Source organism: Monocercomonoides exilis (assembly GCF_001643675.1).
Source record: "Monocercomonoides exilis strain PA203 chromosome Unknown scaffold32-1190040, whole genome shotgun sequence".
Classification (NCBI taxonomy): Eukaryota; Preaxostyla; order Oxymonadida; family Polymastigidae; genus Monocercomonoides; species Monocercomonoides exilis.
This window is the reverse complement of record NW_027150577.1, coordinates 597,883-622,676: the sequence shown is the minus strand read 5'-3', so window position 1 is coordinate 622,676 and position 24,794 is coordinate 597,883. Positions and strand designations below refer to the sequence as shown.

The 24,794-nt window shown below is 36.2% G+C and overlaps 3 protein-coding genes across 3 annotated transcripts; 1 reads left to right on the top strand and 2 right to left on the bottom strand.

The window, feature by feature from the left end:
- Window positions 1–375: 375 nt before the first annotated feature.
- Window positions 376–6,225, bottom strand: MONOS_5754 (putative transcriptional repressor NF-X1; the record flags this gene model as incomplete). Its single annotated transcript, XM_067875931.1, has 1 exon — window positions 376–6,225. One exon carries the CDS (start codon window positions 6,223–6,225, stop codon window positions 703–705), a length of 5,523 nt encoding a protein of 1,840 aa, XP_067724674.1. The 3' UTR covers window positions 376–702.
- A 196-nt stretch (window positions 6,226–6,421) lies between these two features.
- On the bottom strand, window positions 6,422–11,141 carry MONOS_5755 (uncharacterized protein). The gene is made up of 2 exons (XM_067875932.1): window positions 7,069–11,141; window positions 6,422–6,998 (listed from the first exon to the last, which is right to left on the bottom strand). Exon 1 carries the CDS (start codon window positions 11,138–11,140, stop codon window positions 7,139–7,141), a length of 4,002 nt encoding a protein of 1,333 aa, XP_067724673.1. The 5' UTR covers window position 11,141; the 3' UTR covers window positions 6,422–6,998; window positions 7,069–7,138.
- Window positions 11,142–14,959: 3,818 nt separating this feature from the next.
- On the top strand, window positions 14,960–15,685 carry MONOS_5756 (uncharacterized protein; the record flags this gene model as incomplete). Its single annotated transcript, XM_067875933.1, has 1 exon — window positions 14,960–15,685. One exon carries the CDS (start codon window positions 14,960–14,962, stop codon window positions 15,683–15,685), a length of 726 nt encoding a protein of 241 aa, XP_067724672.1.
- Between the last annotated feature and the right edge of the window lie 9,109 nt (window positions 15,686–24,794).

Sequence of the window (24,794 nt, the reverse complement as noted above, 5' to 3'; positions counted from 1 at the left end):
AATAAAGAATTTTCTAATTAATTCGATTTCATGAGAAAACATTTCCGCACAAAATCATTAGCATAAAAAACAATGATATAATATTTGTCAACATACCATGTTGTTTTTTTTCGATTTCAGTGAATACCATTAAGTATCATTATGCCAATTTATTAAGAAAGAAACATGAAAAGGTGTAAAAGAACAATTGAGCGAAAATTATCTGATTGTTTTCCAGAACAATTTTCATGAGATAGTTATTCTCATCGCTCTATCTCCCTTATCAATTCTTTTGAATATCAATTCTGTATTTTATTAGAAAGGTAATTATATCTTCATTTTGAAGCAATCAACCTTTTCAGAAAAAGAAACGAGTAAATAAATTGTAGTTTAATGATATCGCAAGAGCATATTATTTTCATGAGCTTGAAAAAAAAGAGGGAAAAAAAACATAAAACTTGGCAAGAGTTGCAAAACAAGTGATATATGTCAACAGAAGGTATATAACTTCATAACAACATAAACATATGAAGATCTACGATGCAAAAGGACAAAAAAAGAAGCAAGCAATCATAAACTTAAATATGAATAAACCAAAAAAATTGAGAGAGGTTAAAAAAAACATAATCATCATTGTTCAAATCAACTTCCTCAAGAATTAAGTCGATTAAATACAATATCTCCACTTAAAAAAAAGCGAAATTTTTAACAATGACAATTCCCTTATTCGTGGCACTGTGGGAAAATGAGTGCAACATGGGTCTGTGTAGCATCGTGGCATGTGTTGAAGAGGAGGGCATGTCTTCGTGTGGCAAAGCAGATCAAGAAACGAGAAGACAATGGAATATCTTCGGTCAGAATATCAGAAGAGGGAGAAAAAGAAGAAGACGATGAAGATGATGATGAAGATGAAGATGACATTGAAGAAGAAGATGATGATGTTAACATTGAAGATGATGAAGAATGAATCTGCTCAAACACTCCATTTCTCTTCTGCTCCATTTCTCGGATGGTCTGCAGCTCAGCCAATTCTTTTCTTGTTCTGATGCGCCTCATCTTGAACATTCTGCAGAATGGAAGCAGAAACTCACACACTTGCTGGTTGGTGATGAAATTGCCCTGTTCTCTTTCAGAATCAACAGATGTATCGTCATCATTCTTTCTCTTCTCGTCAAATTCTTTTGAATTCCTCTCGCCATCTGATTTGGCTTTCTTTTGCTTCTTTTTCCTCTCATTTTTATTTTCTCCTTCATTCCCCCTCTGTTTTTCACTCTTTTCTTTCCCCGCCTTTTCACTTGTTGAATAAACCATCTTCAAAACCGACAGAACAACTGCCTTTTTCGGGTCAAACATCAGCTGGCTGAACGGCACGTCAGACGGAAAGAGCTCTGGATGCCACATCGAAGACAGCAGAAGGCGCGGAATGTGCGGACTGCCTGCAGGAACAACAGGATCTGCCAGGTTAGTCAGCGCTGGGGTGCGGCACGAGGGGACAGAAGTTTGAGACAGGCGGTTGAGAGAAAAGAAGGAGGATGAGGATGAGGATGTAGAAGAAGATGATGAGTTCTTTGTATTTTTCGTTTTATTTTTATTTTTGCGTTTTCCAGAATTATGCAAAGACGATACAGCAGACGAGGAAACATGAGAATCATCGTCTTCTTCTTCTTCTTCTTCTTCCATCTGCTTTTCCGGCAGAGGAGCAGCTGACATCTTCATTTTCCTTGCTGTTTCTGGTGTCTCAAAGGGAAGCACAGGAGCAGAGCAACAGATGCCGAATTGATAGCACACCTCAGCCAGGGCTATGCGATAGGACATGGGCAAAGGTGACGTTTCGACTGTTGTTGTGTTAATCGCATGCCATTTTGTTGTGTTAACAGATTTGGCAATGACTTCTGCTGGCTTGCTGATTGAGTAACTGGGCATTGGTGCAGCACGACATGAGGATGAAGACGAAGAAGAGGATGAAGCAGATGAAGCAGAAGAAGATGATGATGAAGAAGAAGAAGAAGAAGAAGACGCTGAGGCTGAGGCTGAGGCTGAGGCAGAAGAAGATGCAGACTTCGAAGCAGTCTCGCTTGCATCAGAAGCCATCAAACCAGTTCTCTTTGAAGGGAAATATGCGTCTGGCAAGCAGCTCAACTGTTGAAGATTGTGCAGTGTGTCATTTAATGATCTCACATTTGTGCTATTTGAATCATCCATTGGAAAAGTTAACAGCAGATGTCTGCTGTACACCTGCCTCATCTTGGCAGCAGCATTGTCATTATCATCATCATTATCACCACCTTTATCATCTCTGCCATGCCTCGCTTCTTCCTTGTCTGTTCCATTTCTTCTGCTCTTTTTCTTCAGCTTCTTCCATGCTGCTGACGAGCGCACCAGCAGCGCCGCCACGCATTCTGCATACTGAATGAAGTGGATGTCATTGCAAGCAATGTGCATAGCTGTGTGTGTGTAGCAGTTCGACAGGTCAGACGCAGAGGAAGAGAATGAGGACGAGGCAACAGTGGGGCAGAGCTCATCAGAGGGAGGCTGGGCACATTTGGACTTCCATTCTTCGTCTGATTCGTTGAGGTCATCATCTGCATTGTGAGATGATGAGGTAGAAGATGAGGAAGAAGATGGGGAAGAGGAAGAAGAGGAAGAAGAGGAAGAAGAGGAAGAAGAGGAAGAAGAGGAAGAGGAGGAGGAGGAGGAGGAGGAATATGGGGAAGAGGAAGAAGAGGAAGAAGAGGAAGAAGAGGAGGAGGAGGAGGAATATGGGGAGTACCCCTTATAATTGCTGAAATAGCTCGAGTAATATGAATAACAAGAATACGTATTCCAATTCGAAGAAGATGAGTCAGAAGATGTATTAGAAGATGAGTCAGAAGACGAAGATGAAGATGAAGAAGATGAAGATGATGAAGATGAAGAGCTGGATGTGTATGGATAGGAATATGGAGTGTAGGAAGAGGTGTAGCCAGAAGAAGAGGAAGAAGAGGATGATGATGATAAAGAAGCAGATGAAGAAGCAGACGAAGAAGCAGACGAAGAAGCAGACGAAGAAGCAGATGAAGAAGAGGATGAAGACGGAGATGAGGAGGAATAACACAAAGCAGAACGACGGAAAGTTCCGTTTGTTTCCAAAGTCTTCCTCTTCTGCTCATTCCTTCTTTTCTCGTCTTCTCTCTTCTGCAGAGGCGATGGCAACACGCAGCAAAACGTCTTATTCTCCAGCGCCTCCTTCAAGTCTCTTGTGAGTTTTCTACACTCCTCGTTGCAATTCAGCACCCGCCAGCGCGCCATTGGCCTGTCCACAGAGCAGTCGCATGTGCTGATCTCCTCTTGGTTGCCGCACGCACACCGCACAACCACCTCCTTCAGACAAGGCGAGGGATGCTCACACGGATCAGGCGCATGGCACATCTGGGTGCACGCGTGGCCACACCCCAGAAGCGGTTGGTGGCAGATCTGGGCACACGGGGTGATGGGCTTGCGCTTGGAAATCGAAGAGGATGAGGAAGAGGATAAGAAATATGATGATGATGATGATGATGATGTTTGTCCTGAAGCTGTCTTGTGTATTTTCGCTTCTTTCTCCTTCTTCCTTTTTTCGATGTAATAGCTTCGCTTAATAGACTCGATCTCTTCTTGTGTTTCAATTCCAGTGAGTTTTTCGATATATCCCTGATCAACGCCATCTTCGTCTTCTGCAAATTTCTTATCATCGTATTCCTCATCATCGTCGTATATTTTTTGTTCTTCCTTCTCGTTCTCTTTTTCAAAGCAAGATAAATACCATGAGTGTGCTGTTGCTCTTGATGCTCTTCTATCTTCTCTCTCATTCGCTTCTTCTTTGCCTTCTTCTTCTTCCCTTTCTTCATTATCATCATCATCATCGCCATTATCATCTGTGCCTGAATAACCATATCCGTAATATCCCCTGTTCTCATTCTCCACCCCGTTTCCACATGCCCCGCTGTGGCACTTCCTCTGGCACCTGTGCACTCTGCACGCAAGCAGCTTCCCGCACGGCTCGTCACAATAAGCTTTCTTCCCACACTGCACGTTATGCATCACTTTGTGTCCTCCCGCACACATCTTGTCCACAAGTGCTGTGCAGGGCGGGCAGTGTGGCTGGTCGATAAGGTCGTGGCAGTGGTGGTCAGAGGGATGGCCGCAGGGGCGCTTGACTGTGCAAGGGTGCGGACACTGGGGAAGCGGAGCACCGCATCTGATAGGTGGCGCCTTGCGTGTCTTCCCACAAGGGCACACATACTCCTCGTCCGAGACGTGGTTGCAGTGCGGAGGACAAGGCCCCATGTGGCAGGGATAAGGGCAAGGGTGCCTTTTGCAGGAGAGCAGCTTGCCGCAGGGGAGCAAGCACTCGTGCGTCATGCTGGGTGCTCCGTCGCCGTCGACGCTGAACTTTCCCTCAAGCCCCAAAGTGAATGCGGAGTCCGGACAGCAGCTGACTTGGCAGTAGTGCTTGTTGCAGCTCTTCAGCGCATTGCACACTTTTTTGCAGGTAAAAGCGACTGGAAGAGCGGTGCGGTCGATCGAGTCAAGAATTGTTTGGAGCTCTGCTTGAAGGTCAGGAACAAGAAAGGAAAACATCGGACGTGGGTGAGAGGATGACTGGGCATATGATGGAACAGAGGAGGAGGATGGGATTAATGAAGAAGAAGAAGAAGAAGACGATGATGATGACTGTTGCCCCTCATCTTCTGGAAGAATAGAAGGGAAGCATTCGTCAACTGTGAGCAGTTTCTCTTCCATCAGCTTCATAACAGCATTTGTAATTGTTGCATCTCCCATCATCTCTTCATAGAAGTCCGGAATGCGGATGTTGTTCTCCTCGCAGTCGCGCACAATCTCCTGCTGCCGCGCCGCCAGGTCGCAGCAGCGCATCACCCGCACCTCCCTTCTGCATCTACATGCAACAGCAATAATCTCAGTGCATGGCCCACAGCGGTAGAACGGGTGAGTGGCAGATATGGCGGAAAGGCTGTCTTCAGAGAAGCCAGTGGAAGCAGCCGCTGCAAACAGAAGCGGGGCAGAAGAAGACGAGTAGTCGACGGCATTGGCTGTTGGATCGATGGTCTGATGGCACAGGCGGGTGCACCGGTGCCTGCAGATAGGCACAGCACAGTTGCACTGCTGGCCACAGGACAAAAACGGTTCGAGACACGACTCTCTCTTCTTCTGGTTGCGCAGCTCCGCACGGCAATTTTTGCTCTTCGTGCTGTTCAGAACTTCCTCTTCTGTCATTTTCCCGCATCCGCATGTGGGATGGGAAGAAGGATCCAGCAGGCAGACAGCGCACGGCCCAGAATGACACACAGACTGGCAGAAGTGATGTCTGCACTGAAGAACTCTCTCGCAGTCGCATCCGCAGCTGAAGATTCCCTCAGAAGGAGAAGTAGTTACAGATGATTGACTTGAAGAGCTAGCAGAAGCACTCAAAGAAAATGGTTGCGAAGATTCAGATGAAGATGCTGATAAACCATGAATATGAGCATATGAATCAATTGTTCCACAGGGAAAATCAGACTTGGATACTTTACCGCAAAAACAATGTGCGGTTTCTTTTATTGAGCATTCACCACACGTTCCACTGTGGCACATACGCTGACAGATGTGTTTTCCACATGGCAATTTACGACCGCAAATTTTCCCGCATGAATAACCGTATTCATCAGTTCCACATGGACGCTGCTCATTTGTTTTTCCGCAAAAGCACGGACGAGCAGGACCCATTTCTGAGCATGGTGGGCATCGTCCAGGATGGCAGAGGGCTTTGCATGTGTGAGGACAAGGAGGAACAAGAGGTGGAGGTGACGAAGAAGAAGGAGGAGGAGATGAAGAAAGAGGAGGTGTATTAGATGGCGGAGGACTTGTTGAAGAGCCCCTTGCGTAACGTTGTGAAAGAGGTTTTCCACAAACTTTACCACATGAATGTGGGATCAAAGAGCCAGTGATAGGTGGATTTTCCATTTTTTCACAAAAACACAAATATGGAAGCTGTTTCTCCTTATTGTATGTGTGGGGACTGTTGCAAAATGGACATCTAAAGAAGCCCAATTTTGTATTGGATGAATCTGAACCGGAAGCATGTGAGTAAAGTTCGTCAAAAGTCAATAATCCGCCTTCCTCTGCTGAATTCGAAGGCATAGACCCTCGTTCTAATGCTTCCGCAGCTCGCTTTTGCTGTAATTTTTGTTCTGTAAGGATCCAATCATGTATGCATTCAAGATGATACATACGAAAGCAAACATGACAATTCCAAATTTGATCGCTTCTACGAATAACATCTGTGCATATAACACATTCATAGGTTTCTTCTGTCAATTGTTTTTCAAGTTGAATTTCTTTACCAGAATCATTCATTTTTCAAATATTTTTTATTTTCTTTTATTAATAAACTTATAAATAATATATGGGAAAGATCGTTATAAAATGGGGGTTCTGTTTTCATTTTTTCTGATAATTAGAAAAGTATTAAAAGGTTAAAAAACATAAACATAACATATTAAATATAATGAAAAAATAAAAATGAAGATAAGAAAAATAAAATGTGAAATGAGTTTATAAATAGAATAATATGTGATCAAAAATTAAGACTATGAAATAACGTGAATTTATGAAACTTAAAATATACAAAAAATGAGTAACATTCGTGAGGTGCAAGATAAAAATTGGAGGGAAGTCAGAAAACCCGTTAAACTTGAAAGATGCAGATTTATTTGTATGAGGATTCAAACAAAAAGGAAAGAAAAAGTTGCTAATTAACACTAACATCAAATTCAGTATTCAAGAAGCAAGATGGTGCTAATGGGAAACAAATAAATGATGTAATGACATAATTAATCACATGTACGAATATTAAAAAGACATAATGCCAGAAACAAAAACATAGAATTTTGTAATCAACTACATATATCTGATTAATTACATAAAAATATCAATATTTTAATGAAAGGAAACCAATAAATTAAAAGAAAAAACAACACACAAATATATCGGAAATAGCTCAGCTAGGAAACAAAAAATATTTGCATAATGTATTGATTGCTTAAAATTGTTAAAAAGATAAAGAGCACAAACAATCTATGCCATCAATCCATAAAATCCAAAGTTTCAATGCTCAGAATAGCAGAACAGTGCAACATCATCTTCAAGAGAACTCCGACTCCAAAAGAGGAAGTGAAGGCGACTGTACAGCTGACGGTGGCAAAGCGAGGTTGGAGCTGTCAATTGGCATTCGGGCTGTGTTGAACATTTCATTGTCATCATCACTGTCTCTCTGCGAAGGGGTAGCAAATTCCTCCACAGAGCTGTAAGAAGAGGCAGTATGCGGTGTTCGAACCGGATTCGGGCGGAAAGTGGTTGCAGAGATGAGCAGCGAGGGGAGGTGCGGGTTGGGCTTCGGCGGCTCGTACTGCCGGAGATCGAAGTACGTCTCAGCTTTCTCGTCAAACAGGATGGCAGGGGAAATGATATCGTCGCCTCGCGCATTTTCCAACGCCGACTCTTCAGACGGGTCGCGATAGCGCGGGTCTTCTGCAAACATCAGCTTTCGCTCTCTTTCCTCGTCCGCCAGCTGCAGCAGCTTCCGTCGCTCTTCTTCCTCTCTTTTCTCTTTCTCCTTCTTCCTCTTGTAGATACAGCAGCAGCAGATGATGATTATCAGAATGATCAGCAATATGAGCAGCAGCAGAAGCAGCCAGCACCACCAGCAGCACTTCTTCTTCTCTGGCTTGTACACTGGCACACGCTCAATGGGGAACGAGGCTGTCAGCTGCTTGTTCTTGTCGTCCATCCAGTACACCACCACCACATACACAATGTCTGTGCTCGCAGAATCAAATAGATTCTCACTGAAAACTGCTGTTGCATAAGTTTCATTGGTGTTCGAGGTAAATGGAAGTTCATCCAGAAAAGAGATGGCTTGTGCATTTGGATCGATATAAATCACCCCAAATGAGGTGTTACACGGAAGAAGCAAAGTTCCTTGAATCGTCACACTTATTGAATAGTTTGAAAAATCTTGTACAAACTCAATGTTTGTGAGAGTTGGAATGAAAGAAGGAGAAGCTCGCTTGGAGAGAAAGCCGATGAGTGTGCATCCTTCGTTCGCCATCCACATCGATGGGCTGTCTGAAGTGCCGTCTCCGCTGCTGATCCGCTCAATCTCCACAGTCGCTGCGTCTTTGCAGATGATGTTGCGCCGCACAGAGGGGAAATTGGGGCTTTGTGGAGAGTTGTTGGTGAATCGCGCTTCAGTCATCGTCAGACTGCCTCCTTTCACAAGCAGCCCACCGTGTGATGAATTAGCAAAGGACACGTTAGAGGCAACAGTCGTGCATTCATCCAGCATAAGCACAGAACCGCTCCAGAAGCACATTTCATTGGAATTGCCTTCAAACATAAGTGAATAGTCATTTGAATAGGAGGTTGTTTGCAAAGATTGAAGAGAAGAAAAAGATGCTGCCGAATAAAAAGAAAGTGCAGTATCACCAGAAAAGACGGAGTCAGACAATGAAACGTTACAATTCGTTAAAGCAAGCCCAGTTGCTGTTGATGATACAATCTGATTTGCAGGCATGAGAAGATTGCAATTTTGAATAGTTATATCGCTGTTTGCTATGTCAATTGCACACGCAAGTGGGGAAGATGAGAGACAGTTCAATATTTTAACCTTTTTCATATCAATTCGAAACGGGGGTGTGAGAATTGGATCGGCATTTGAAATGCCAAAACTGTTGTTATTTGTGCAGCAATTATTGAGGCTAGTTGATGAATGGGAAGACGACACTTGTATTGACGCAACAGATGATTGAGATGTAGTGCATATGAGACGAGAAAAAGTTGAGTCTTCAATTTTCACATGTGCAGCAGGTCCTGGATCGTCGTTGGAAATACTGCAGCATCCGAAAGGTGTGACTCGTGAAGGTGATGCTTTGTTGGCTTGTCCAAATGCTGCAATTGTCGATTGGTACAAGAAAAGAGATGCAGATGAAGCTATTTGCTCAACATTCACGTTGTTTATTTGCAGTAAGCCATTCTTCATCATCACAAGAGGCGAAGTGAAAGGTTCAGTTGTATCTGTTGTTGAAATGTGATTCTCGTCTGCTTGAATGAGGAGATCAGACAAAGCGATCAAGGCAACGCTCACTGTTGGAGAAGGAGCATCGCAGGTTATCAAAGAGAGGCCTCGCGAAAATGAAGTTGATGATACACGCGTTACAGTCATTGACGAAAGCTTTAGCGTTCCGTTGCCCACATAAAAAAAGGAATTGGCATTTGCCACGGGAGGTGGAGAAGAAGTAGTGTAGAGTACATGAAGATTAACTGTTTCGCGCGTCATTCCTATAATAGACAGGATTTTGTGGTTTACGTTTATTTTGTCTGTTTCAATGTCAAAAACACCATTTTGAAGATAGAGAAAAGCAGGGATGATGTCAGATGTAACATCAACACTGTACTTGATCGTTCTGCAAGGCACCGAGCCGACGACCCACGAACCGCAGGCGACAGAAGAATCCGACCCAGTGACAACGTTTATGCGTCGCTCAGGCACAGCATACGGCAGCCAGTCATCGCGGTCTCTGTTGTATCCATCGTTCGACACAAATCTCTTTTCAAAACGTGTCGAGTAGCACTCAGACAGGGGATTATTAGTCACTTTTTGGTCGAAATCTTCCAAGTACATATCGTTTCCATTGTCATTAAATGCGGTATTGTTGTGAAAATTACATGTAAAAAATAGTCGTTCTGATGAGTTTGCCTGGTAAGTATCATGCATCATGAAGAAACAGCCTCCGCCTTTCCCAGAGATTGACATGCAATCTTGTGTGTTGAGCTCTCTCACGTTGCATTTTGCAGGGGAATACATCATGCACAGTCCTCCGCCATTCTTAGTGTTGCAGGTGCATTCAATCACAGCACTTTCTCCGACAATCGAGTCGCTTTGGTTGAGATTGAAGTTATATAAATACATCCCTCCTCCAGAAGCTCCAGCATAACAGTATTTTATTGTACATCCGCTTAGGACAATGCTCTCTCCAACATCCCACACTGCACATGCACCGCCGTTTGTCTCTGCTTCACAGCTTGAAAAGATGCAGCCTTTGACAATCAGAATCGTCTGAGCCGAACAATATACGCCTCCTCCATTTTCATGTGCAGTACAAGAATTAAACTGACATTCCGTAATGTTAAGCACAGCAACTCCCGCATTCCGGCATCCGATGCCTCCTCCATACGAGGACGAAGCACAAGACAGGAAGGAATCTTTGTAAAATGATGCAGCTTCAAACATGTGTTGGGGATCTGTGTAGTTCTCGTTTTGATTATTGTAGCCCTTTGTAAAGCTGTTGTTCGTAGAAAAGAATTCATTACAATGGTAAAAAGCTGTTGTTATTCCTCCTTCAAGAGCATTGTCAGTGGTTTGAAAAATATTTGATTCATAAACCAATGTTCTGCTACAACTATTTTGTGTACAATCAAAACAATTATAAAACTTAATTGAGGATATATTAGAAAAAATACATTCGGAAAGAGAAATCAAATTGTAATTTCCTCTTGCTAATAAAGAAGTGCTTTCAGATAGTTTTAACGAATGAAAATTTGAGTGTTGAAATCTTATAATTCCAAAGTTTAATGAAGAGGAAACAATAGATGTTAATATTGGGCATGACTTTCTTGCCAACAAAGATAAGTTCGAAATTATTAAAGGACAATCAACAAAGAAAAGTGGTGTTTGCCGAGATGAAACTATAGAAATGATAAAATCACTCAAATTGAGATAAGATGTTCTATCGCTGATGCAGCACGTTGTATCTGGAATAAGAAACATTTTTTGATGAAAAAAGAAAAGAGACGAATTATGCAAATCAAAAAAGGTTGTCTGTTTTGCAAAAGAAGAATTTATAGTTGTTAATTGTGGAAATTGCAAATGCTCATAATTAAATTTTTCGTAACTGTTCGCAAAAATTTTGTTGTTCAATAAATGTTCAATTTCGTCTTCAGCAATAATATTCGAAGAATTGAACAAAGATGAAACTTTATCTCCTGTATTATTTTTATAACTTAAATTATATATCCTATCCTTCTGTATTTGTTGTGTTATAAATGCATTTATAGTAAGAAAAAACAAATACAAAAAGATAATCATTTATTCTATTTTTTATTATGGATGTCGATCATTCATGAACATCACTAATCGTTCAAATTTGATAAACAATTAATTCAAATTTCAATGTAATTTTATTTATAAAAATTCAAAAATTCTTTGAGGCAAATTGACTTGAAGTTAAAGAAAAAAAGCGCTTGTTTCACTTGGGAGAAAAAGCGGGAGTTTGTGGAAAAGTCGATAGTTTGTATTTTTCAAAACCTTTTCAAAATATAAAATACATGTTTGTTCAACTTGAAACCGAAATTTTATCTTCATGAATGCTTTGTTTTTGATATATATAGAATTCTGTTTCAATATTTTTTGTTACAGATGTTTGCTTTGAGTTGAGAGTTCTTCTGAAGAATAATCAAAAACCACGAAAAAGAATAACAATAATACTAAAAAAAACCTGATATTAATTTGAAAGATGGTTTTATACAAAAAAAATTGTTAAATTTTATGCTTTCTATTTTTTCAGATTATGCAATTTGATCAATTCATTTTTTTTGATCAAAAACATAATGATGGAATCATTAGAAAAATTATATTCAAATTCTCTTCATCGACTATTATCAACTTCAGAATATCGTTCGTTTTAATCAACTTCGCAGAAAGTATTTGAATCAAAGAAGAAATATTCATTATCGTGGAAGGTCTCCGTGTGATCGCACGCAATTTCCAAAGGAGCGTGGGCAAGAGGGATATCTGCGATCAAATCAAAGCGTCAAGTCGGAAAAGCTGGGCGACCAATGATAATAACCAAAAATCAACTTGAAAAGGTGGAGAATCAAACAATCGCTTTATTGTCTGAACAAAAAATTATTCGACTAAAAAATAATAAATCGATGGTTTACAAACTTTTTAATTTTATTCTTTTGGAATTCTGATTATTCAGATTCAAGAAGTTATCGATTCTGAAGCAGAGAATGAAGAAAAAAAAGAAAGTCAATTCTTTAAAATTTTATGATTTAACTGAAAGAAGCTTCATTTTGAAAACTTCCATATCAAGGCCAATGGAAATTGCAAAGATTTGCGCAAAATCCCAGGAAACAATACGTGTGTGGTTCGAAAAAACGTCTGCTGTTATTACATCCAATGATTATGATTCAACAGATATCTTCATTTTCGACGAATCTTCCATCGGAGTTGGTTATGGTACGTCAAAACTTGTAATTTGTTTAAAGAATTAATCACCTCCTGCTCAGTCACTTTTCCTAAACTGAAAATGCAACAATTTGTGTTTTCATTTGTGTAGATTGGTCATCTCTTTTATTCTTTATAATATATCCACGAAAAAAAGAAACATTCTGAATTTTCATTATTTTCTTCGTTCTATGTGAGTTATTTGGGATCAACATCTGGATGGATTTCAATTGAAATATTTCAACATATAATGACATTGGAGTGGATCACAATGATACCCGAAAAACTGAAAGTATCAATATCTATGAAAGCTCTCATTATTTTGGACAACAATCAAACGCATCATAATTCTGAAATCAAAAAGTTTGCGGAACTGAACAATGTGATAATCGAATATTTTTCCTCACACATGACATACCTCCTTATGCACTGTGGAAATTGCGTCTTTTCCAGATTGAAGCAAGTGCTGCAAAACTCTTTTTTGAGACCAGTTAATTTCACGACTTCTTCATTCAATGAAGCTTTGCCAGACGTTTGACCGAAAGCTTTGTCAGCAGCAACATCTCCTTCCGTTGTGAAAACAGCTTTTCTGAAGACAGGTGCATATCCAATGGCTGCTGCACATGCGTTGCATCGAGTGCGCAGTGCTCCATAATCTTCAAAAAAAATCAAAGTCATCGAATTAGTCCTCTCAAAACATGAAGCAAAGTCTTTTCAAAGATTTTTGTCCAAAAAAATTCGTCAACTGAAGGAGAAATGCGATGAAAGGCATAAGATTGAAGTGAGGATGCCAGAAGAAATTAAAGAAAACTGTTCTGTTTTCAAAGAAGATGAAAAAGAAGAACAGAAGGCGATTAATGAACACATTTGTGTGAAGAAAAAGATAAAATGGCAAAGAAGAAAAAAGATAGATGATGATTTTATGTACGGAAATGAAATAAGTTGTGTGTTTAATAGCGAAAAAACTGAATCAAAGGATATCAGAGCCAAGCAAAGTTCACTCAAAAGGAGAATTATTGACGATGATTCAAATTCAGAGAACATGAAAAAAACAAGTTTATGATATTTGTTTATTCTTTTTTATATAAACTCTAAAAATTGAAGAACGTAATCCAAATGGAATTCTTTAAGATTATTGTTCCAGAACGAAGAAAGAAATTAACGTTAAAGAATATTCTTTCATACCTGGTTTTTCCACGACCTCCCGGGTTTCCCACCAAGAGTATATCACATAATTACGATTATCCAAATCAAGAAATGGGCGATATTTTCTGCTTTTGAATCTTGTTCCGCTCTGTATTCTCCAAAAATTTTTCTCTATTTCTTTTTATTTTCGTGGTTTTTTGAAAAAGAATGAAAGATTAATAAAGATATAAGAGCAGAAAAAGTTTAAACAAATTGCTATTTTTTTCAAAAATGCTGCAACTTTACACAAATAAAACCAAACATCAATCACTATTTTTTTGTTCAAACAAAAGGAATATAACTTTTTCAAATAATGTTATCATATGTGAAATCCTGATATTATCATTGAAAAAGAATGATTAATTTGTGTATGTCATGTTTTTAAATGATAAAAAAAGAATCACAAATTTTCAAGATGGGTGATTATTTTTGTTTTCAAACTTTTTCAATCAAAAAATTTGATTAAAAAATATATTGGAAATTGGCCTTTGCGACAAGGAAAAATTGAACGATGATTGTCGGTTGATTGGAAAAACCAATGTCGAATTTTTTTTTTTTTTTTTTTTTTTTTTTTTTTTTTTTTTTTTTTTTTTTTTTTTTTTTAACAAGAATGTTTTTATCTGTGATGAAAAATTCGATTGAACAAAAACAAATAAATAAAAAACAAAAAGATTTAAGAAATTAGTTTCAATTTTCAAAGATCAAAAATGCCTAATTGAAAATTGTTTTTTCCTCATTATAAGAATGATCAAAATTAATAATTGTTTAACTGATGAATCGTTATATAAAAAGTGTTGTTAGCTTCACATTTCATAAATATTTATGGCATATATTTTATGCCTGCAGTATGTTTTTTGCTTCTCGCCAATTTCATTTTGTCTTCAAAAATGATCTTTATTAATGAACAATTATTTCACTTTCGCATTTTTCAATGAATAATCCATTTTATATATTTGAGAATTTTATGCATTTGCGAATTTCATAAATAGTGGATGATTGAGCATAAGCTTTAAGAAATTTCACACACTTTTTCGATCCAATAAAATTTTGATTTGAATTATGTTTCTATTATTTCATTAAATTGTTTTTGTATAGATTTCAATTGATTTTTTGAAATAAACGCAATATCAAATCGACGATTGAATAAAAGTTCATATTTTCTAAGAAAAATTGAGATTACTGGTGTTTGAAAGCTGAGAAAATTATTAAATGTTTTAATTGTAGATTTTTCACAATAATTGTTACTCTTTCATTGGAAAAAATATCAAGGAATGAACTTAGAGAAATATACAAATTGAGAATAACACATTAAGCAGGTTCAGAAGGTATTTGAGATGACTGAGACGCAGACATAGACCAGGAACAGTGAAGGAAAGTTGCACGGGAGGCGTGAAAAAAGAAAAAGGATAGGAAAATGAAGCTTGTTTATTAGAAGCAGTTTTTGTATTATGAATCAAAAAAGCATTTTCAATCAAAAAGTGTGTAGACCGAATGTATCTTGGAAAGGACTCAGACAAGATCACTCAATGGATATTGGAGAAGGAGGAACACGACGAAACAGAAGAGGAAACAAGGAAGAAAACCCCATCACCATCCATTTCATCCGTTTCATCCACTTCAACGAGTGATTCAGATTCCACATTTGTTCGAACAGAGAGTCGATGTCCCACAACCTCATCGATGTCGAATCTTGTGGATGTGATGGTCTGCTCATCTCCTCATGAGAAGCTGATTGTGGACTTGAGGGATTCTCTGTTCATGTTGTTGCATGGAAGGAATAAGACAAAGGAGATGGCAATTGGCTCTCTTCCGGAGAGGGAGCAAACAGCTGCTCAGGTCCTGTTCTGGGTGGCCAATCTTGCACTCCACTCCTTTGATGAAATGGAAAACCCACTTCAATCGCTGGCTGATATAAATCCCCACATTTTGTTGTTCTCGAAGCACATGGTCATCTGCATTACCCTCTCCTCCGACTGCTCCTCAGATGATTCAGACACTTCCTCCATCTCTTCAGCCTCCACCATCATCACATCTTCCTCTGACTTCTCAACTGCCAACAGGAATGGTCGAGGTTCACCACCACCTTCATCAGCCTTTGGGGATGAGGATGACAGCAGGAAGGAGTGTCTGAGGTGGAAGGCACCTGAGCTGCAGACGAACAAGAAGATGGGAGCAACAAAGGAGTCAGTTTCATTCTCGATTGGTGTGACGCTGTGAAAGTGCTCGAAGTTGCAGATTCCGTTTGGTGAGTACTGAGCAGTGATAGCAGGAGATAAGATAACCAAAGGAGAAAGAACAAACGCTTCTGCAGTTTGCATGTCAACATATTTTGAGTCTGTGAAAGTGTTTTTGTCTGCAAAAGCATCATGCAGACCGATATTTGTCGAATTGAAAAAATCGTTTGTTAAGCATTTTACAAAAGGAAGTGTGTTTGGAACAGGATCCGATACAATTAGTTTGGGGGAAATAGCAAACAAAGGCAAAAAAAAGCAGCAGGCGAAATGGATTCATGGAATACGCATGAGATGTTCAACCTGAAACATCTTGAAAGAATTAATAAGAGAAGTGAAGAAAATAAGAAATTTTTCAATCTGTCGAAAAATTATAACCTTTTTTGCTGGAATGATCAAAAGTTTTGCTCAAGAAAAGATGGAAGATAGATATTTAAAAAAATTGATGAGGAAGTCAGTATTCATATGACTTCACAAATTGTTAACATATGTTTTTGCAGGGAGATGCTGTTCGTGAAATAGTGAATAAGAGAATGTTAACAATTTTTGTTTGCAAATGCATCATATAGAAAAATAAATTCAACTTTAACATTAAAAAATGTTTGTTTATGAACTTATGGAGATGTGAAGCGAAAAATTATAATTGTCAAAATTTCAAAAAAAGATATTGCTTTTTATTCAAATGCGTTATATGATAAATAACAAAGGAGCATATTAATTGAACGAAAATGAAAAAAAAGCTTAAGAAAAAGGAAATTACTGAGAGTTTCCAAAGAAAGAGAGTGCCTTCGATCCACAACAATCCGTCGAAGTCGAGAAAAGAGGAGCTCACAAGAAGCTTCACTACACGGAAACGTAACCAAGGCGAAACAAACATTCGAAAATATCGAATGAAATATGCAAGACTTGCTAATTTCTGAAATTAAAACAAATAAAATATTCTGCAGAAATGATTGATTACAATCAAGAAGAAATGAAAAATACAAAGCTTCAAGCTTTTCCTTGAAGTTTTCCGTTTGGTTCAGAAACACTTTTGATATATAACTATGAAATACAATTTTCATTCATATGAACCAGTCCATATTAATTTTCTCTTGGATGTTTCTTGTTTCTATAACTTTTTTCTCCAAAATTTTTTAGAGTTCCAATTTCAATTTGTTCATTTGAACCAATGAAAACAATATCTTCTTCATTTTCTTCATTTTTCTTTTCTTCATCATCATCCAAATCATCCGTTCATTTTTTTCCTTTTTCTTCAGAACAATCTTCATTTTCTTTTCGACTTTTGTTACGAGTGTTGTGAGTAACATTTTCTTTCATTGTTAACGAAGAAGTCTCAGATTTTTCAGTATATTCATCTTCCTCAGAATTGCTTTCGGCTTGCAATAGTCCATATTCATCTTCATCTGTTTCATCTGTTTTCTCCTAATGTTTTGAAGAAGATTCTTCACATTTTGTTGAAGAGTTTTCTTTAATTATTTGAAGAAGTTGAACAATTTGAGAACATTCTGGAAATGAGTTTTCTTTTTTTTCAGAAACTTTTGCTGAAGAAGACTGATTTGACGGAGGAATGAAGGATGAGTCTTTAATAAAATTATCAATAAGTGATGGATTAAGTGACTGAAGTGCTGAATAAAACGAATCAATTGCGAAAGGGTTTAATGAGTGTGTTGACCAAGAAGAAGGACAATCGAATGACAATTAATTTGAAATCATGTTGCTATCAATTGGACTTCTGGACTCAACGATTTGTTTTGAAGTTTTTGAAAATAATTCTTTCTTTCGGTCACTTCGTTTTTCGAAGATTAAAGATCTCGGATCATAATCGATAACTTGATTTGATGAGATTTGTCTAATGTTCATCGATGAATTTGATGAAGAATTTGAAGGAGATCTTGATGAAGAATCAGAAAAAGATGAAGACGATGGGGAGGAAACGAAAAAGGATTCGAAGGACAAAGACGAAATAAAAGCGGATGGAATGTGTTTTGATTGATCGAGTGAAAAAAATGAATTCCTTTTTTCACAAGTTTTTTGAATCAAATTTTGCTGTTTGTTTTTGATTCAGAGTGTTTTGTTGTTTGATCCAATGTTTCACAACGAAAAACAAGTTCGTATTTCGCCTTCAGCCTTTTCAATTCTTGGTTGAAAGAATCAGAAAAAGAACCCAATTGATAGTTATTTCTCCCTCCAGGAGTCAATGAAAAGGCCTAAAAGATCAGGTTTCCCCTATCACCTGCAAAAAAAAATTAAACTGAAGGATTATAATATCACATAAACCAGATTTCCAGTTTTCTTCTGAGAATTCTTCAAGGTCCTGCATCCATGAGTAGCGAGCAAATGCCTTCACCAGCAGAGGGAAAATATCTCCCAACTTCGTTTTATCTTTTTCGAAGTGTTACTGAAGTTCTCTTGGGGGAAATAATAGAAGTTGACATTTGATCACATTTTTGATAAAAATCAATTCCCGTAATTTTGAAAAATTATCATCATGAAAATGTTTACTAATAAAAAAACAAATATCTTTAATTCAAAGCCATCTTGTTTCAATGAATGAAGGGCATTTTGGTGTTGAGGGTTGCCAACGGGAAATCACCTTCGCTTGTTTCGCAAACGAAATAATTGCATCTTTCTGGGTTTGAAAGAATTCGTTGTTGTTAAAAAAATGAGAAACAACTCAATTTAATAAATGGTTTCAACAATAAATAAAAATTGGTGGTGTTCCTTTGAAAAATGACAATGATTTTGCAGAAGAAATATCTTCTGAAAGGCTCTGAATTGCTAGCTTCTGAGAAAGCACGCCATTTGTACAAAAGCACCGAACTTCTCCGTGAAAATCTTTTATTTCAGTCATAATTTGGACTGCAAGTTGCGAATAATCAAAGGAAGTGTAGCACACTTTAACGAATTTATAAAACATTGGCTTTGCACATGGATTCAACGGAACCACAGTTTCAGCAGTGTTCTTTTTGCCCGCGACGACTCCACCGTCAATCATAATTCCAAATGAAGAATTGAAAATTGCAGCATCCCTTTCTTTAATTGTGCCTTCCACTTCATCGTGAATAATAGAAGATTGTTTTCTGAAATTCAATGTGGGAAATATGGTTTCGGGAGAAAATGATGGGTTTTGTAGAGAAATCTGTTCACGAGAAGAAATGAAAGTTTAAAACTCAGATGAATAAGCGGATTAAAATTTAATGTTACAATGTCCAATTAACCTCAAAAATTGTTTCTTCAATAAATCATATTGAAAATGAAATGGAACTTCTTTTTTATTTGAGTAATAAGTTGCTTGATTGATAGGCTGATGCTGCTTCATAAATTTCACAATTGATGAATTAGTCAAAAGGGGACATTGATGATTAATTATTCAATCACATCCTTTTCTTCCGGAAACTCCACAATTAACTCCTTCTTTGCTGTTTGGGCATAAATAATAAATATGTCCATCTTTTTTCAATGTTCCATCATTTTTCACAGGCGTGTCAGCTTTCCAAACTGATTTTTTTTTGTATTTCAAAGTGAACTTTGCCTATGTCTTTACCAGTATTATTAGGATGTCTGTGAACTTGATAATTATCAAAACAAATGAAATGATATTGTTTTTGATCAAAACTTGAAAGAATCAAACATTTTCCAAAAATTGTTGATTTTGAACATTCCAACTCAACAAATGAACAATCACTTTTCTTTAGCTCTTCTATTTTAACGCTTAATGCAGCACTCATTTGTTTCAAAAAAATGAAATAAAAAAGTTTCTGTCAAATTTAGTCTAATGTTATATTCAAACGATTTCTTTTGATTTTGCACTGTTTTGTAATTCCAATGGCAAGCTCATTAAAAAATCCTCATATGTTGTCAAATGATTCATGATATCTATCAAATAATCAATTTTTCTGTTCGAACGATTGATCTATTCGACCGACTGATTTTTGTCGAAAAAATGAATTTTTGAAACGAAGGATAAATAAAAAAAATTTTCTGTTGAAATAATGATTGAATGTTATCTTTCATGGACTAATGACAATTTTTAATTTTGAAACCATGAAAAATCTAATTCACATTAGCAAAAATTTAATAAATTATTCATTTCCATCAAAAAAAGAGAATTGTTGATTTGTTTGTTTTTCTGTTTATAAATCAAAAAATTGAGATACCACGATAAGAAAAAACAAATAAAAAAAAAGAAAATCATGTTAATATTTTATTAAATATTTTGCATTGTGTGTCGACTTGTCGAACACTTTGGAAAATGTCGGTCTGTCGCAAAGGCTTTACTGCTCCACCCAAAAGAATTGTTTTTTGATGTATTCATTCCCACTTATTATCATGAGTAAAATCATAAAATTGGAGGAGGTGTTTTGTTTCACTTATGCCGTGAATTATTGGAGGCATAGGTGGAGTGGAAAAAATTTCATTCAACGCAGAAAGCAATACTGTGCGAATATCAGTCAAACAATTGCAAGCCATTGTATCAGATAAACCCATTAAAGATGAAATCCTCTCATACATCGTTATGCTGGTTAACCACTCAAAATACTCTTTTTGATTTTCGTGGAGTGAAAGTGTTCATGGAGGTCCTTTTTTGTGTGCGATGTTCGTGATAGCTTTTTACTAATTTTTAAGTTCAACAATTGCAATTTTCTTTGACAATAAATACTCATCACGGGTGAAACGAAGATAATGATTGGCGACAAATCCAAGAGATTCTTCTTTTTAATCTTTGTTTTTATATATGTGTGATTCTTTTTGTAAAGTCACAAATGTTTAATTTTCAAATAAATCAAAAATTTCATATTTAACTCAAATTTCTGTTTCCACTAACAAATCTTTTTCAGAATGCATGAAATAGCATTATCAAATAATGGATTTCATATTTGGTAAGTATGGGGCATATTAATAGAAATTTGAGTTAAATATAGAATTTTTGATTTATTTGATAATTAAACATTTGTGACTTTTCAAAAAGAATCACCCAAATAGCAATCTTTTCAATTCTGGCCAACTGCTTTCTTTCTCTATCCTTCAATTCGTCATAATGCAACTGTTTCCGCTTCAACTTTTCATTCTGCAGATAAGCAGATAGCTTTATTTTTTTTAAATCTTTTTGATATGTTTTTCGTTGAATCCAGAGTGTTTTGAAGGCGAGTCTTTTTTTGAGAAATTGTTGAAGGTTTTTTGCATTTTTGAAATTATATGATATCTCGTTTCGTCACTAATAAATGGAAATGCTTTGTTAGCAACGGACAAATAATTTGTTGTTGTTTTATTGCACAGTTTGTTGAAGAGATGAATTATGTTCATTTTCGGAAAGACATTCTCAGGATTTCTTTTTCAAGTTTGATTCAAGTTCATAGTCATTTTGATCAAATGATTGATATACCACTATCTTTTCTCTGCAAAATTTTCTTCAATTGTCAAAAAAATGAAACATACAAGAAGAAAACCTTCCAGTGTGTGAATTGTCATCATCTCCTTGAATTCCAAAGAAAGAAATGGAGCTTGTGCCAGATGATAACGAAATTATTCAAAGAATAAAATATTATTTTCTATAAAAAATTTTTAAAATTAACAGAATATATCTGCACTGAACTTTTATATGAACATGTTTTCTGAGCATTAATATTGAAACACATCGTCCATATGGAGGAAAATATTGACTTTCAGACTTTTTTTTGCGCAAAGCATAATAAAATTGATTCGCTCATAACTTTATCAATCATTCTCAGATAACTGAATGAATTGGTTTTTCTCATCTACAAATAGTCATCATCAATGTTATTACAAAAAGTTCAGTGACATTCCATGAATGTATCAAAAATGAACCCATTTTAATTGAATTATTTGGACACAAAAAGCTTTTCAAAAGTGCATCATTTTTCAATTAAAATGCTTGAAGTCAAAGATTTTGTCCCATATGGGGAATAATTTTTGAAAAGTCGCAACTGTTTAATTATCAAATAAATCAAATATTTCACACTTTGCAAAAAAATTTGTTAACACAAGCCTAACTTCACTAAAATAAAATCCATTTCTTAATAATGATAATTCAAACATTCATGAGAAGATTCATGAGCGGTGACAGAATTTTGAACAAAATTTGAAAATTTTGATTTATTTGATAATTAAGCATTTGTGTCTTTTCAAAAAGAATTACCCATTTTAAAAAAACTATTTTGATAAATCACAAATTAAGAGGTGGGAAATTATTTTTGAAATCATTATTTTTCATTCAAAAATTTCGGTTCAAAATTTTCCCAAAAAATATGGATTAATGATCACTGAAAAGTGAAAAAGCACTTTAAAGAAATTATATTCTTTATTACAGATGAATCATTTATTTTTGAAACAGTTGTGATAAATTGAGCATCTTATTTCAAATGCTCTTCCCAATGATAAACAAAGTTTGAAAAAATCTGCAACCCGAAAAAAGTTGTGATTTCAAAAATAATCACCCAGGTTCATTTTAAATAAATGTGGTTTTGTTGAACAAAATAATTACATGAAAGATAAGAAATCATAAAATTTTCAGTTGATTGAGTTCAGCTCAAACAACTTTCTCATTATCTTACAAATCAAATATCATAACAAATAAGTGATTCGAAAAAAAGGAGTTACAGGAAATTTAATGTTCGACAACACTGAAAATAAAGTTGAACAGATTTTCTTTGTTTTAGAAACTGGTTTTTGCATTTCAAATTAAGCTATACTCAATTATGAAAAACTTGAATTGTTTTCCTTGTGAGAAAAAGCCATCACAAATGTTTCTCAACTTTCAAAAGCTTATTCGATATATTTTGGGTTATTATTTTCAAATCCACATATTCTCTAACAATAATTTCGGTTAGATAATACTATTTGAATATTGATAAATGAACAATGAAATATTTATGCTCCTTCCAAAGATTAATAATCGTGATTATTTTCTCAAACATCTTCATTTTGAAGGTATTTTCATGTTTTTACTATTGTGTGAATAATTATTCTTCATATAAATTGAATCTTTGGATAATCAACACCCCGAAAAAAACATGATTAAAAAAATAATCATTCATATTGTTTTTTTCACTTTCTTTTTACATAAACATCCTTTTTATCCATGAGAAATAGTTATTTTCAAACCCTTCTTGTCATCTTCACGTGCTGCAAAGGAAAACATGGAATTTCTTTGGACAAAAATTCCATTTCAAACATCAGTTTGTTATTTGAAAAAGTTGATGAATTTGGATTAACGAAAATGTTCAATGCAAAGACAGCAAAATTGTGGTATTAATGCTTTAATTTCTCGCAGGCCTCAAATTGATGTGTGATTCATGAGGTTCCGTTTTTGGAGATCAGAACTTTGAAAACTTTTGTCGGAGAAGATATGATGAGAAGAAGGATGTGAGCTGACAATTTAATGAGAAGAGAGATGAAGCTGCCAGTAATTTAGTACGGCAACAGTTCTGTTCATTCGAATGCTCCGAAGAAAGCATGGCTGATCTCTCTGGACACACCGATTTTTGTGAATAATTGCTCATTCTCAGGTTGTAGTTGATACACCAAAAGGAAAATTACTTTGTTGATGCTGTTCTGCTCTTTCGCTGGAGTGTGAACAAATCTGTTTGTTGGAAGCTTTGGTTTCTTCACTTCTCATTTTCAAGATGAAGCAAAAAGATAAGAAGATTTGTTTGTGCAGAATTATTCGCTTGTCCATTAAAATAATTCAGCAATAATAACAAAGGAGCTTCAATTTCAAATTCTTCGATTGTGAATTGTCGATCTTGGCTGGAAATGTGACGATTGAGAAAGGATAATTCTTTCTCTTCAATCCATTTTTTCTTTATATTCTTCACTCCGGATAATATCATCTGCTTCGATTCTGCTTCGCTGACTATTTCGAGCTTGAAGGGAGGAGATGCACTAATGTTCAAAACTTCTCTGTGGATTCTGAATGATGGATGCAGATTGAAAGTGATGGTAGGAGAAACGGAATTGCTTATTTTCATTCCAAAGCTGGAAGAGGCTTCAGTTAGTGAAAATTGTGGTGAAATTGAAATAATACTCAAGGCGGAGCTTCTTCTGCCATGTGATTCTTCATTACGATAGATAATCTCAGCTGAAGATACAAATCTGATTGAGATATTTTATTTTGAAGACGATGTGCTTGCATCTTTAATGGAAGTGGTTGGGATAGTTCCTTTGAGAAAACTTTTTTTAAACTAGGATGAAACAGAGGTGTCCGTGATGATTGCGTTTGGAAAGCGGTTGTTTGCAACTAATGCATCTGTTCAGAAGAATAGAAGTGAGTCCATAGAAAATGTGGATGATAGAATTATGGAAAGAGGAAAAGAAGTGAAAATATCATCGAAACTGACTGTGATTGCAATGTTTGTTGATCTGCTCACCAGTTGTCCTCGTTGTATTTTTTTGTTGTAAATTCGATGGAAGAAGGCAAAGAATGAAGCAGAAGATTTGAGAGAAACAGTGAAATATCTGATCATGGAAGATCCAAAGGAAGTTAAACGATAACGATGAAGATTTTTGCTGAAGTTTAGTGGATTAGAGCAGATATTGATTCGTGAAAGAAGAACTTAAAAATGACTTTTTGTGAAAAAAACCAATGAAAAAATTGATTTTTTTCCGGTTAATAAAGAAAGTTGAAAAATAAAATGCTGCATCAATCCATATGGGACAAAATAATTGATTTTCAGGAATTGACATTGGTTAATAATGAAACTTTGATAAACTTTTTGTTATCAAAAATTTTGTTATAAATGGGTTAATTTTTTTAAATACATGTGAGGTCACAAAACATTTGGTGATCACATCAATGATTTTTATTTACAGTAATGAAAATCAAATTTATTTTGAAATCTGATAATATTTAATAATGTTATATGTGAAACAATTTTTTCTTGTTTTGTGCATAAAAAGCTTGAAAGTTCATATTTTCCCCCATATCATAAATATCCGTCCTGTTTTATTTAACCCGATCAACAACAAACACAGTCATAAATAGTTCTCCTGATCAATAGATGATCATGAGTTTTTATTGAAAACTTTCGAAAAGTTCTTTAAAGAAAAATAGATTATCTCAGATTAGAAATTTA

What these genes read in the sequence shown, in the direction of transcription:
- MONOS_5755 (XM_067875932.1), bottom strand. Translation starts at nt 11,140, where the DNA reads ATGATTATCTTTTTGTATTTGTTTTTTCTTACTATAAATGCATTTATA.